This window comes from Caretta caretta, chromosome 1, assembly GCF_965140235.1.
Source record: "Caretta caretta isolate rCarCar2 chromosome 1, rCarCar1.hap1, whole genome shotgun sequence".
Classification (NCBI taxonomy): domain Eukaryota; kingdom Metazoa; phylum Chordata; order Testudines; family Cheloniidae; genus Caretta; species Caretta caretta.
This window is the reverse complement of record NC_134206.1, coordinates 99,239,827-99,254,421: the sequence shown is the minus strand read 5'-3', so window position 1 is coordinate 99,254,421 and position 14,595 is coordinate 99,239,827. Positions and strand designations below refer to the sequence as shown.

At 43.2% G+C, this 14,595-nt stretch overlaps 1 protein-coding gene across 1 annotated transcript in view; it reads right to left on the bottom strand.

The window, feature by feature from the left end:
• Nucleotides 1–14,595, bottom strand: part of IPO5 (importin 5) — a 79,025-nt gene that overhangs the window by 23,747 nt on the left and 40,683 nt on the right. The window contains exons 19-23 of the mRNA XM_048853814.2: nucleotides 13,923–14,095; nucleotides 13,253–13,364; nucleotides 12,500–12,555; nucleotides 3,526–3,648; nucleotides 1,771–1,990 (exon numbers count right to left, since the gene is read on the bottom strand). Coding sequence (XP_048709771.2) covers nucleotides 1,771–1,990; nucleotides 3,526–3,648; nucleotides 12,500–12,555; nucleotides 13,253–13,364; nucleotides 13,923–14,095 — 684 coding nt within the window. The remainder of the gene's footprint in view (nucleotides 1–1,770; nucleotides 1,991–3,525; nucleotides 3,649–12,499; nucleotides 12,556–13,252; nucleotides 13,365–13,922; nucleotides 14,096–14,595) is intronic.

Here is a 14,595-nt window from a genome sequence, read left to right as displayed (position 1 = left end):
AGAAATATTTATTGCCAAGAGAAGAGCTGAAAACATGAATTTCTAAAGACTATAGCAAAATCTACGAAAATACTAAATCCTTGGGAATCCACAGATTCTTATACTAACGATCTGCATTACTCCTAGTTACAGCATGATTTTTCCGTTGCAGCATACGTATTAATTTTAAAATTAATTGTATTTAATACATCTTGAAATACTTACCCATTAGCGTTTGTGAACCATACAATAAAATCAAGTGAAGATAAAGAAAAATAAAGAGCCAATCTATTCAAATATACTAGGCCAACTCAAACTGAAGGGAAAGCCAGATGTCTGCAGGGGTGATATGACTGATCGCCAAAAAGGATCAGTTTGCGAATATGGTACAAAGAATAAAGATAAAATTTTTTTTTAAAGTCCAAGATATGGAAATACTATTGATTTTCAGCAAGCATTATTCATTAAAGGCAGCCAAAAGGAACCTTTGGCAGAACATTCCAAAACTAAGGAACCTAAGTAAGACTGAGCAGGATCTGTGCCCAACTCACTCCCAACTGATTCTTGGGTCACAACAAAGGTCATCTGACAGATTCACATTATATCTTTCTGCCACCTATAACAATTTCCTAATACTTGAAATTAGAATACAGTTTATAGGCACTTCTTTATCATTGCTACTTCTCCCAGAGGGCTATAGGATAGAGAGTTTCATTCACAATGATGTAAATTATACAGTAATTGACCACTGATAAGTGGAGTCAATATGCAATATACACCTCTACCCCGATATAATGCGGTCCTGGGGAGCCAAAAAAAAATCTTACCGCTTTGTAGGTGGAATCGCATTATATTGAACTTGCTATGGAGGGCCGGGTAGGGAAGGCTGTGCCTCCCCAAACAGCCTGGCCCCACCCCCATCCAACCGCCACCTACTTCCTGCCCCTTGACTGACCCCTCGAATCCCCCGACACATCCAACCCCGCCCCCACCTGTCCCCTGACCGCCCCTCAAGACCCTCTGCCCCTTATCCAACCCCCCAGCCCCAGCACCACTTTCTCCATACTAGAGCACCTTAGAAATTAACTTAACTGGCTCTGGTGTGAAGAGCACAAGAAGATTCTTTCAGTTGTAGCTCAGTCATAACCAATAAAAACTATCTTCTAAATTCAAAATGCAGCTAGAGTTAGAGAGCAGAAATTCAGCAAAAAGCATCTGTGATAAGTATAAATTATTAAAACTGTTCTAAGTCACAAATGTTAGATTCCTCTGCTTCAAACATGGGGAAAGTGCAGGTTACTTCAATTATATTTAAGGCCCCCTCCTTATTACACGTTTCTGTACAATTTCTCCAGACATACAAAGCAAAGGACTCAATCTTGCTTTTAGACATATGTAGCTGTATCCATCTTTTATAAAATCAGTTATTGTGTACAAGTCAGCTTTTTATTGGATATACACTTGTACTTATTTAAGAGAAAAATGTTGCTTAGCGAATACATTCTTTTACACTTTTCAATCCAAAAGTGTCGCAAACAAAAATGTGAATAGGAAGGATATGGCCACAAATCTGGATAGCTTAGGTCACCTCTCCCCCCCTTTTTTTTTAAAACTTGTCACCACCCTCCCCAAAACACTCACTGGTATTTTATTCCATTACCAGAGATGAGAATATGATCATTCATTAACATGGAGTTGGCATTTCCTGGCAGAATCTCATGGTTAGCATAAGTATTACAATCTCTGGAGTTAGTTTTACAGGAATAGAAAGATACGCATGAATATACATACCTGTGCAAAAAGGACGATAGCTCTCCCCACCAAACTGTGCCATAACTCCAACACCATAAGCAGCTGCTTGCCTAACCTCTGGGCTGTTGTCACATATTGACTGTAGCATTGGCCTCAGGAAGTATTCAGCATATTTGAATGAGGATGGGCTGCAGTGCTCTACGATGTCATCAAAAATGCATAATCCCCACTGTCTATCTGGCCATGGCCTATGTGGACACTACATTAAAAAAAAATTAAAATTTTCTAAGCCACCTCAGAATGTAACTGTTAATCAACTGCCATGATGCATACAAAAAGATGAATGATTATATCAAAATGAAATGTTTATAATTGTGGAATTTAAGCTCCATTTCAAGAGCTACATGGGTTGACCCGAATTTAATCTTTACAGAGGAATTCGTTCCTCTAAGGACACTGATTGCAACACTAAAGACAAAATCAAAAGTTAACTTTTGCTGTTTGAGGAGAGCAGTTAGACCAGTGGTCTCCAACCTTTTTATGCCCAAGATCATTTTTTGAATCGAAGGGCAACCCAGGATCTACCCTGCCCCTTCCCTTTCCCCAAAGCACCACCCCACTCACTCCATCTCCACCCTCTCTCCGTCGCTTGCTCTCCCCAACCCTCACTCACTTTCACCAGGGTGGGGGGGTCGCAGTGTGGGAAGGGGCTCTGGGCTGAGCCTGGGGCAGGCGTGCAGGAGGAGGTGAGGGAGGCAAGCTCTAGGAGGAAGTTTGGGTGCAGGAGGGGGTTCCAGGCTGGGGCAGAGTGTTGGAGGTGCAGGAGGGGGTACAAGATGCTGGCTCTGGGAGGGGAGTCAGAGCTGGGGGTTGCGGTGCAGGAGGGGGCTTAGGATGCTGGCTCTGGGAGGGGGCTTGGGGTTCAGGAAGGGGCTCGGGGAGTTGGGGTGCAGCCTCCCACCGGGCAGCACTTACCTCTGGCAGCTCCTGGTTGGTGGTGGGCACAGCGAGGCTAAGACAGGCTCCCTGCCTACCCCGGCACCACACCACTCCCGGAAGGGGCCAACGCGGCCCTGCGGGGGGGGGTGTGCACGTGTAAGGAGAGGTGGGGGGCACATGGGTCCGCGCACTGCCCCTCTCTGCAAGCACTGCCCCCGCAGCCAGGAGAGCTGTGGGGCCGGTGCTTGCAGACACAAGCAGCGCACAGAGGGAGATCCCTGTCCCCTGCCTGCACTCGCTGCTTCTGGGAGCAGCATGGGGCCAGGGTAGGGAGTCTGCCTTAGCGGCAGCCACGCTCCACCACCACAGATCATGATCGACTGGGAGATCCTCTAGGATCAACCACTTTACAGCCATTGATCGGTTGGTGACGACTGAATTAGACTAATAAATGAAATCAGGACTGTATGTTGAATACAGAAGTTTTATACCCCCCCGATCTCATGCCTAACTAACCCCCCCCCGCATTCTTTTTTGGGTCTTGTTCCATGAAAGTCCCTTCTACCTGGTGCACTTCCTCTTTCAAATTTCAAATACCCCTCCAAAGCCTATCAGCAATAATCTATGACAGAAGGGTTAGTAAAAAAGAAACAAATGCACTGCTGTGTGATAAAGCACCAGGTGACAAATTTGTTTGATTGTATTTGTCTAGACTATAAACTTCTTGGGTGAACACATGCCTATGTTTTGTACAAGGCATTCAGTGCTCTAAAAACAATTTGCCACACCAGCATGAGATCTTATGCATGTGCCATAACATCTCAGATTTAAATGGAAAGAATCCAAGATACTTACAATTAAATTGACAATTAGTGGTAGTAGCTGTTCAAACCACAGCAACACCTTCTCCTGGTAGCTGCTGAATATTGAGTGCAAGATATCTGACACTTTAGTCAGAATATAAACATCACTGTCATCCTAAGAAAAAATAGCAATAATATCAGAAGTATCCTTTTTGATCAGCACTCTCTCAGAAGGTAGAAACCATATCAAAATATTAAGACTTCTGCATTTTGAACTAAAGCAATTTAAATTAGACACTCTGATAACTAGATATGTAAATAATTCAGAAAGATTTATACCACTATCCAGTGTCTGTGCTGACAGAGCTACTTCACCTTGGTTCCCAACTATGTTACATCAGAAGGGTTTGTTTTAGAAGTAGTGAGAGGAACAATGCACCATCAAAAATGGGAAAAATACATAGCATTTTACTATGACAGACACTTTGCACCATGGAATCAAATCTGGTTGTTTCCCTATGCAAAGCCCTTGGATGAGGACCTTTCCTATAGCTTCCTGATGCCTCAGTCTTTACACTGACATTTCAGCCTGTTTTCTACTCTGAGCTCTTCCTTCCTTCTGCTACAACAATCTGGACAATTTGAATCATCTTATTCTCTATTATTGTCCCCCTGCATAGTGCATCTTTACCCTCCACAATTACAGTGAATTGAAGGGCTTAATCCTGTGGACTTTCACACACAACTCCTACCAACTTAAATGGGATTTATGTGAGGATTGAAGAATTGGCCCTAGCAAGATCCTCTGACTCCTTGTTGGGAGTTCTATTACTCTAAGTATGGTTGCTTTAATCAGTGCTCCACTCCTATTCTACACATTATAGCCATAGCAACAGACAGAAAGCAAAATGCCAACTGCATCTAGCCTCTGATGGCCACACTACTAGTATGACAATATTTTCACATCTCACAGTGTGACAAGCTGCGCTGCACAAGAAAGTGGGGATTGCAACTTCAGGCCATTTCTGCACTGCCATGATGTAACCGAAATCCAAAATAAACCTTGGTGTGCATGTTAACTCACCCATGTTACTTTACAAAATATTTTTAAAACCACTCTGAAATAAGGGTAAAAAGGGAATTATAAGGAGAGGTTACTTACCTTGTACAGTAACTGAAGTTCTTGAAGATGTGCCCCACTAAGGAGGCTCCGCGTCAGGACATGCGTGTCGTCTCCATGAACTCTTGGCTGGAATTTTTCCAGTGTTCATGCACATGTTCTAGATAGGCTTGTGCTCGGATATAAGGGGATGAGACCCTCAGCTGCTCCAGTTCCTTCTCAATCACGAAAGTCCAGTGAGAAGACTGATGCAGAAGGGAAGGAGGGCAGGTAGTGGAGCTCCCATAGGAACACATCTCAAAGATTTCCAGTTTCTGTACCACAAGTTACCTCTCCTTCAAGTACTGTCTGTATGGGTGTTCCATTGCAAGAGATTCCCAAGCAGTACCCTCAATTACAGAGGGGATGGATTCAGTATAAACCATAAAATATCATCACCAAAAGTCGCATCAGCTCTGGGAGCAGGCATGAGAGCACAGTGCTGAGAAAACATGCACTGAAGACTAGAAGGACTGCCCTGCAGATGTCTGAGATAGGTAGGTTTTTCAGAAAGGCCACAGGTAGGCTGATCCCTGGTGGAGTGGGCAATCACTCTAGGAGGGGAATGATGCTTCATAAATAGATTAAGAAGCATCCCAAAACCCATTCAGACAATGTTTGAGTGGAGATTGGGTGCCCTATCATTAGTTCTGCGACTGAGAGAAAAATCCATGGGGAAGTCCTGAAGCACTTAGCTCTGTTGAGGTAAAAGATGAGAGAACTCTTCTTACATCTAGGGTATATAGGCTCATTTCCCTCAAAGAGTGAGGCTTGGGATAAAATACCAGTAAGTGAATCTCCTGATTAGTGTGGAAACCTGAAGAAATTTATGGTAGCAAGCGGGAGTGTGGACATAGTGCCACCAGTAAGCAATAGAATACAGTGTGTGGTGGATCAGCCATCAGGTATCCCAGCTCCCCAAACCCACCTGGCTGAGGTAGCTGCTATGAAGAACACAATCTGGAGGGCCAAATGAAGGAGGAAATAGCTCCCCATAGGTTCAAATGGAGGTTTCCTCAGCACATTAAGGATTAAGTTGAGGTCCCATGGCGGAATAGATTTCTTAAGAGGAAAAATGTAGAACAGGCCCCTAATGAACCTCGCTGTGGTTGGGTGGGTAAAGAATAAAAATCCCTCAATGGGTGTGGGTGAGAGAAAAGCTGATGGCAGCCACATGAACTTAAATTGAACTCAGCAATAATGCTGTGATTTTTAAATTTAGCAGGTAATTGCAAGTATGTCAGACAAGATTCGAGAGAAGGTATAGATCAGAGGCTGCACCAAGCCCGACAAAGTTTCCTCTTCTGTAGATAGAAAACCCACTATAAAGGAAAATTTATTAAGAAGTACTCTTTGTATCTCTAGGGAGAAGTTTTGTTCTACACCAAAGAATCATCTAATAGCCAGGTCTTGAGGTGAAGCACTAAGAGGTTGGGGCAGGAGATAGATCTTGACTCCTGAGTGAGAAGATCCACTGTCAGGGGAAGGGGATCCTCTGTCTAGACATATGAACCAACTCTGGGAACCATACCTGTATCTTGGCCATGATGATGTTATAAGGATGGCTTCTGTTTCAACTTATTCAGGACCTTGAGCAGTAATGGCTTTGGGGATAAGCGTATAGCAATACATGAGGCCAAAGGCTGACTACAGTGTCACCTTGACACCGCCCACATCGAATTGGGGCTGTGCTTTCCCCACAAAACAGTCGTCTGCACATCGCGTGGGATGGTGATACAAAGAGTTTTATCTCCAGATGACCCCAGGTATGACATCTTTCAGAATACCGTGTTGTTCAGCTCCCACTTGTGATAGAGGTGGAAATGCCTGCTGAGGGAATCCGCCACTATTCTGAAGTCCTGTTACTGAAACCGCTGAGATCTGTAGGTGGTGTGATATGGATTTAACACCGAAGGGCTGGAACCTTGCTCCTTCTTGATGACTGATATAATACACTACTGCTTTGCTATCCAGAATTATTCTGATTGGGTGTAGATGTTGAGTAATGGATCTCTGACCTCTAATATGTTGATATGCAGGATCACCTTCTGTGGGCTCCATTTGCCAAGCTGTGAAGTCCTGAAGTGCATAACCCAGCCCAGCAGGAAGGCATCTGTAGTGATTATCCTTGTGGGAGGAGACTGTGAGAACATAACTGCCATGCATACTTTTTGGGGATCGTTTCAACAATTTAGAGAATGAAGAACCTCTGAGATATGGACACAGTCTTGAATGGACGGCTTTTGGGGGGGGGGGGGGTGTCGATAGTTCTCAGCCAAGCTTGAATACACCGAGAGTGTAGTCTTGCTAAGTGGCAGAGGTGGATTAAGGTTTCCTGGGTCAGAGCAAGTGCGTGTGTGGTGGGGGTGGGGGGGGAGAAGGAGGAGTCCTCCCCACCCCTTCCACCTTCAGTCCCATACCCATTCTGCCCCTTCCCCGGGGCCCAAGCCTGTTCCACCCACGTTTCTGCCTGGTGAACCCCCTCCCACTGCAGCTCTCCACAACCCATTTGCTCCTTTCTGCACCCTCCTCCCTGCAGTGCAGCCCCAAGAACGCAGCAGTTCTGTCCCTGTGCCTGGGGCCACAGCGGCAAGTGAGAGCTCCTCCAGTCCTGGGGCCGCAGAGGGGGTCCAGGTGCTGGGGCTTCCCCTATGCTTCTGTGGGGGACCAGGGTCGGAGAACTGGAGCTTCTCCTGCCCTGCCTGCCCCAGGGCTTCTGCTGCGGACAAGGTCGGGGGTGGTGGGGGCTTCCACCGCCCAACAGCGGATTTTTTGCTGGGGCTCCTGGACACAGACCCCGTCGGCATAGTGGCTAATACGCCACCGCTAAGTGGATCACAAATGTACAGGTTGCCATATGGCCCAGGAATTGAAGGCAAGACCTTGCTGTGGTTTGTGGGTTCTGTTGTATTGTCAAAAAGAGGCAGGACATCATGGCGGCATTGAGTGAAGTCTGGAAAAAAATGTTTTTGTGACTGTCTGATCTTCCATTAGGAGGGCTTGAAATTGTTCACCCTGTAGCAGGTGTTCAATAAAAGATGCACTCTTTGAATAACTTGTAAAATCATATTTTGCCATCAGGGCTTGGTAATTGGCTATTCTGAATTGCTAAGAGGCCAAGGAGTAGCTTTTATGATCCAGAATGTCCAGCCATTTCAAGCTCCTTAGATAGTGTTGAACAGGACCAATGTGGCCTATTTTGTTAGTTAATGGCCTCAACCACCAGGGAGTTAGGTGTAGGATGCAAAAAAACGAATTCTCCAAGCCTCTGGGCAGTATATAGTATGCGTCAGCTCATTTATACATGAGTGGCAAATTCTAACTACTATGTCACCTCATACAGGCGGGGCCAACAGAGCATTACTGAAGGGCAAAGTGATTTCGCTCTGAGATATATGTAGAATATTCCTGTATCTCCTCAAACAGAACGTGTAAGTTCTCTGCTATTTGTTTTACAAGGTCTTGAAAATCCTTGAAACTATCAGCGTAAGATGGTGAGGGAGGCATAACAGCCTCATCTAGTGAGGAAGAGGATTTGTGGGAAGGTGGTACTTCTGCTTCTCCAGCTGGCTCTTGCTCCTCTAAGTTCCTCCTATGGAGCAGGACCTAAGGATCTCAGTTGTTGCTCTTGGCATGCCCTCTTACAAGGGACCCTCTAGAGCCGACCACCATAAGGGGCCCTTGAGTTCCAATAAGCCAACTCTCATGGGGCATACAGAAAAAGGGCAGGACCCCAAAGTTGCTGGGTGTAATTTCTTCCTTGGGGTGCACCTTAAGGGAAGGAGGCTAGAACAGGATGGTGGAGGAGCCTTGGATACCTCTGAATCAGATGAAGTGCCCGCCGCAATGACCATCGGAGGGGCAAGTGGAACTGGTACCAGCGGTTTGTCAAGTCAGTACTGGGGACTGGAAAGGGTCTTGTTACTGCATCTGGAGGCAGAGACTCAACTGGGCAGCAAGACTGTATTGGAGGATATAGGTACTGGCTGCAGGTCCCTCTCAGTACTCTCAAATTGTTTGTGTGGGGCCAGTGACCGTATTGGTACCAGAGGATGAGTTACGGTAGACGGCAGGACTGGAAGGTAAGTTGACTCCAGAAGGTAAGTTGGTACCAGCGAGGACTCTTTCAGTATCCCTCAGTAAAAGCGATAGGAGTTCTTCCAGGATCTGAAGGTCCTCATGGAAAAGGAGCCAGGATGGCACCAGAGAATCTAGATAAGGACCCTTGGGACTCAATATACAGTGTGGTACAGGAGAGGGTACTGAAGTGCAATCCATGTTCCCATCTCATCTAGGTACATAAGACTGTATCAACAACAGTTTCAGCTCCGCTTTAAAATCCATTTGCTTTGAAGGTACAGAGTCCAGTGCTGACCCACTCCAGATTGTTTACTGGTGGCTTCCATGCAGTGTGGTCTATTCAGCTGATGCTGCAGTCTCGTCACCAGAGTGGGTAAGAGCCACACCAATCCCCGTGCCAGGACATGAAGACAGACTCAGATCAAGACTTTTCCTTACTCTTTACCCGCAGTGTAAAATAGGCTCTTTTTTCTTTTGAAGTCTGGATGGTTCTGAACGACCCCAGGGTTTGCTTACCATAGCAACTGTGATGCACCAGGCCTCTCTGACCAACCAAATCCAATGTAAAGGGTGGTGATTTGAATCCCAGAGTCTAAGAGAATGCTCCATCAACAGGAGTTTTAGTCTGATCTCCAACTTTTTTGATCTGCCTTTAACTCCTGAGTAGATCGTACATTAGGCGGGGACATGAGTCTCTCCCAGGCAGCGGAGACATATTGAATGTCTGTCACTGCAAGGAAAAGGCCTATGGCAGGCCTGGCAGAGTTTGAAGCCTGGGATCTTGGGCATAACCCAGGGGTTCTAAAACTGTGGGTCAGGACCCCAAAGTGGGTCAGGAACCCATTTTACTGAGGTCACCAGGGCTGGTTAGACTTGCTGAGGCCCAGGCCAAGGCCAAAACCCAAGAGCTTCAGGTCTGGGCAGGTGACAAAGTTACATGTCCCCTGCCCAGGGTAGAAGCCCTTTGGCTTCAGCTTTTGCCCCCCCAGCCCAGGGCAGCGGGGCTCGGGCTCCAGTCCCCACTCCTGGAGTCATGTAGTAATTTTTGTTGTCAGAAGGTCATGGTGCAATGAAGTTTGAGAACCGCTGGCATAACCCATTACTTGTCACCATGGATTGAGGCCTGAGAGAATAAAATTGTGCCAGATTAGGCAAATAAAAGAAGGAAAGGTGGAATCCCACAAAAGCACAAAGCTTTATTAAATAAACAGAAATTAAAAAAATATATATATATATAAAAGAATGACAAAATGAACGAACAATAAGAGCAGCAAGTCACTAGCTAGCTACAGCTAACAGTGCACTACTCTGTCTCAAGCCACAGGCAGCTGAGAAGCAACTGGAGCAGCAGCAGATCTGTCCCACCCATACACCAGAGCCCAAAGACATCTATGATGCAGGTGTGGACCCAGGGACCAAAAGTGTATGGGCAAGCACAAATCCTGAAGTGGAGTACCCACAGGGACACTACTCAAAGAAGAAGTTAATGCGCTTAGTAAGATTACTCTAAGTCATTCCTCTTCAAAATTTCTCTCATGACAAGTTCACGGGAACAATTTTATATGTCAGGTTATTTTTCTTGGTAAAAAGAGAAGTGTTCTATATATTTTGAAATGACAAGGCGTATAGCAGTAACTCTTAGTTAATGTAACTCTCATTTTCTTTCCAATGAATTTTAGTAGCTATGAAAATATAGCAATGCTGAATGTTAAAATATTTCCTTACAGACTTCATACATCACAGAATGATTATGTACAGTACCTGATTTTTCTCAAAATAACCATGTATGTCGATCCATATTCTTGGGGGAAGTGCATCCCTGGCACATGATTTTGGAAACTTCTAGCAAGTACTGTCTAATGAGACCACTTGCATCCCATTGTTTATTTGTGAGAATTTAAGAGAGGGCATGGACCCCAACCACTCTCAATTCCTTCAATTAACCGAATAACTCGAAAAAGAGAGACTAGTTGGAATGGTCTGAGGTATGTGGATCCATATGGACAATCTCCAAAAATCTGTTACTAGGTTAAGTCACCACTTTTTCGCCTTCAACAACTGCCCATATGGCTCCTCAGTTCTGGAAATTAACAAGCAGTTGTGACCTTCCAGGTGGTGTGTGTGTGTTAGTGAGAAGTTAGCCGCTGAAGTCACTGCAGGACTGCTTTCAAACTGGGCACAGATCTAGGAGGACAAATTGAGGAATTAAGGTTTACATAAATGTGTGTGGAGCGTCAAGTGGGAATTGTGCATTTCTTGATGTAGACATTGTACAGGTGCATTTTGGAAACATTTTTTAAAACTGATGTGCCCCTAGGCTCAACACAGTGGATCTATGAGCATTAGTATGATTAATTTATTGGTCCTGTGGTAACACCTCTGAGCCCCAATCATGCACTAGGATCTTACTGTGCTAGGCACTGTACAAACAGAACAAAGACTATGTTCATACACTGGTGGGAGAACACAGAACAAGCTTTGTAATCACAAGATGAATTAAGATTCGTGATCCATGCTTTGAAAAGGTGAAAAGCTGAACTGGCAGCTAGACAAACAGTGAACTCAATGAAAGTTTTGACTATTAAATACTCAAAAATTAGAAAGTATGCAGGACCATCTCTAGTCCATTCTTTTCTAAGAAAGTAGAATCTTTCCACAACTTCATTCATCAAATAAGTTTTCCATGTAGAATGTTTCCTGCTTTCCAATATAATCTTTGGATTCCTCCACAGAGTTCCCAATCTTGTGCCCAAATAACCCAGAAGCCAAACTGTTAGATTGAAATACTTCAAATGCAGGTGGAAAAATCTTACTCTGATAGCGAAGTGATCTGGTAGATTGGAATACATAACTTGTGGTTCCAATATGTACCAATATACTTTTTCTGCTTCTTTGTCCCGCTAGAGACCAAATGTCTTGGTACTGAGAAACGAACAAACTCAGGACTCTTAGCCCGGCCTACCAGGACTTGGTACTGGAGAGACTTTAGTACCAACATTTATGCTCTCTTTTGAGCATGGAGAGTTTTGGGAATTACAGCACTGCCTCTCTGTCAGGCCTTAAGCAGCCATTTTCAGTGAGTAGGTCTAACTCAAAGGCCCTTTAAATGTCAACTGTTCTGGGTGTTAGATACAAGGCTTGGTTGACTAAACCCTAGGAGCGTCCTCCATCAGAAATAAAAGTTTCCTTCCCAGTACTTTAAGGTTCTACAGTCTCCACCCAGTGACTGATAACAGCTAACAGTCATCAGCAACACATAGGACGACACTGAAGGAGGCAAATGGCTTGCAGCCTCCCTGACCTTGAGTCATGCTGTTGCTTGGATTAGCAACACCACACAGACCCAAAAGGCACAAAGATAAAAAAGCAGGGCAACTGGGCTGAACCTTGGACAATACTTGGAATGGTACAATAATTGAAAAAGTAGTTTTAAAAAGCAATCCTATTTAGAAAGAGAAAGCTCTTCAAAAGAGGAAATAAGTAAGGAAAAGCTCTGCTCTAAACCTGTTCCATCAGCAGTTAGGATATATCTTCACGTTCCAGCACACTGTGTAGCACCAATAGACAATGCTTGCTAGAAACTTCTGAGGAAACATGCCAAAGATGCACTTCTCCAATACTGGGGATCCATATGGGCAAGTCTCAAAGGATTTGGTTTTGTTTGTTTCAATTCAGCAGCATGTCACTGTGGTGTAAAGTCTGTCTCCACACAGCTGCTGCTCTGTGGAATTTGAAAGTGTCTACATTTTTATTTATTTTTTAAAACTCAAAAAAGGAAATAACTTACTTCATCTTGTAATGACTCTTCAACTTGTTCATCATAGTCTTCATCTTGTCTTTTCACTAAATTAAAAGGAATAAGTGCAAACTATAAGGTTAGATGTTTTCTCTAGGACCCACTCCTGCAAAAAGCACAGGAACAGTTGACAAAATGCAGTAATGGATAAAAGAGGACTCCAGAAACAGTTGCAGGGTGAAGCACTCAGGACCTTCTGTCAGAGTGCCTAAAGGAGATATTGGGCAAGTAAGGAAAAATGCACTGAACAAGTTAGGAGTGAGTATGTAAGGGAGCATGGGAGAAGGACAACCTTGGTCTGGGAAAAGCAAAAATCAGAAAAGCAGGGAAAAGGGATACCAAAAACAAACAGTCATTGCTGTAGGATTGGGAGGTTGTCGCTGATTTAAGGTCAGAAGGGACAATTCTGATCACCTAGTCTGACTGTCTTAGAATTTCACCTAGTGATTTCTGCATCAACTTCTGACTGAGCTACAACATTTTTTGGAAAAGATTTCAAATGATGAAGAATACATCCTTTGGTAAGCTATTTCAAAGGTCAATTACTAGTTACAGTTTGCACCTAATTTCTAATCTGAATGTATCTAGTTTCATTTTACCACTGCTGAATCTCAAGGTGAGGTAACTCAGGAGATAACTGAACAAGCAGTCAATACGAGATGTTTAGAATCTCCGCTTTAGAGAGCTATCTTTAGTGTAAATCACAAAACTTATTCTAATACATAGAAGATGGTACTAACTTACCTTGTCTTAACTCTTGATTTTTAAAGTGCTCTTCTAATTTTCCTTTCAATATTCCTCCAAGTTCTTCAAAATGTTCATTGTTAAGGCATCCATCTCCCATTACCTCAATGCACTAGTGAAATACATTATGTTCAAAACAGAAGTTTAACATTAAACACTACTCAAATAGTGACAGTGAAATTTTAACATGTTGAAAACATTGACTAGAGCTATACTTCAGATTACCACTGACAAAATAGCAAATTTTTTTTAAAAAAAGAAGAACTTTCATATTATTTCTAGGCTTATAAAATTAAGGAACTAACATTTTACAGGTTAGATCCATAAATGTAGCAAAATTTAGTGTTTTTTCTAGACTTTTGTTTGATATTTAATATTAATGTTTTAAACAAATGTTATCTATGCAAGTGAAAAATTGTTCCCTAATCCAGAAACAAACTATATTTATAAGATTCAATGGACATTTTCAATAGTTAGCTATGAAAATTAGTCCCATTAAACTAAGCTAACAAAAACACAGTCAAATGATAGGTAACTGTCGGAAAAAATCTCCTGTACTAGTAATTTAAACTTATGGCAAGCACTAAATTTCTTGACACTAAAAATACATATACAAGTTTTCAATAATAATGATAGTGGCATAAATATTTCTATGAAGAAAAAAGGTCACCTTTGCAAATGAATGCATTATTTCTGAAAGTACATCTGAATCGGGTTCTGTCCCTATAGCTTTGATAAGCGCATCACACATGAAATGCCACATCTGTGTGAGATACTCTGGCCCACGAACTCTAGCACAGTCAAGGAGAAGAGGCATAGATTCTGCTGCTGCCACACGAACACGTTTGATTATTAAGGAAATAGTGGATAACTGAGATCAAACTGAAGTACTTTTCTGACGTGAGCATCAGGAAACATACTACCAAAAAAGTACTAAATTCCCACCTTAAACTATGACCAGTCACCCCAAGCTGAAATATACTCATTTTCATAACTACCCAGACATTTAATCAAAGAGACTTGATGTAAAAGTTATGCTTGCTATATAAAAGTTTTAAAGATTTATAATGTATAACTAAGGTTGAAAATGCATTTCCTTGGCTTCTTGATTCATGCTGCAACCAACTTTTACGTTTACTTATTTAATTCTTCTTTAAAAAAACCAAAAAGCCGTATTTGCCAAAGGAACTGATGGTGCAATTTGAATAAAGTTATGATCTGGGAGCACAACAACATAGGCTAAATATTGGGGTTGTAAAAACTGTCCTTGCCCATTGTGGCAAGAATAGTAAACAGATAACAAAATAATACTTCAACGTTGTTTTGGACATTTCCCCACCCTG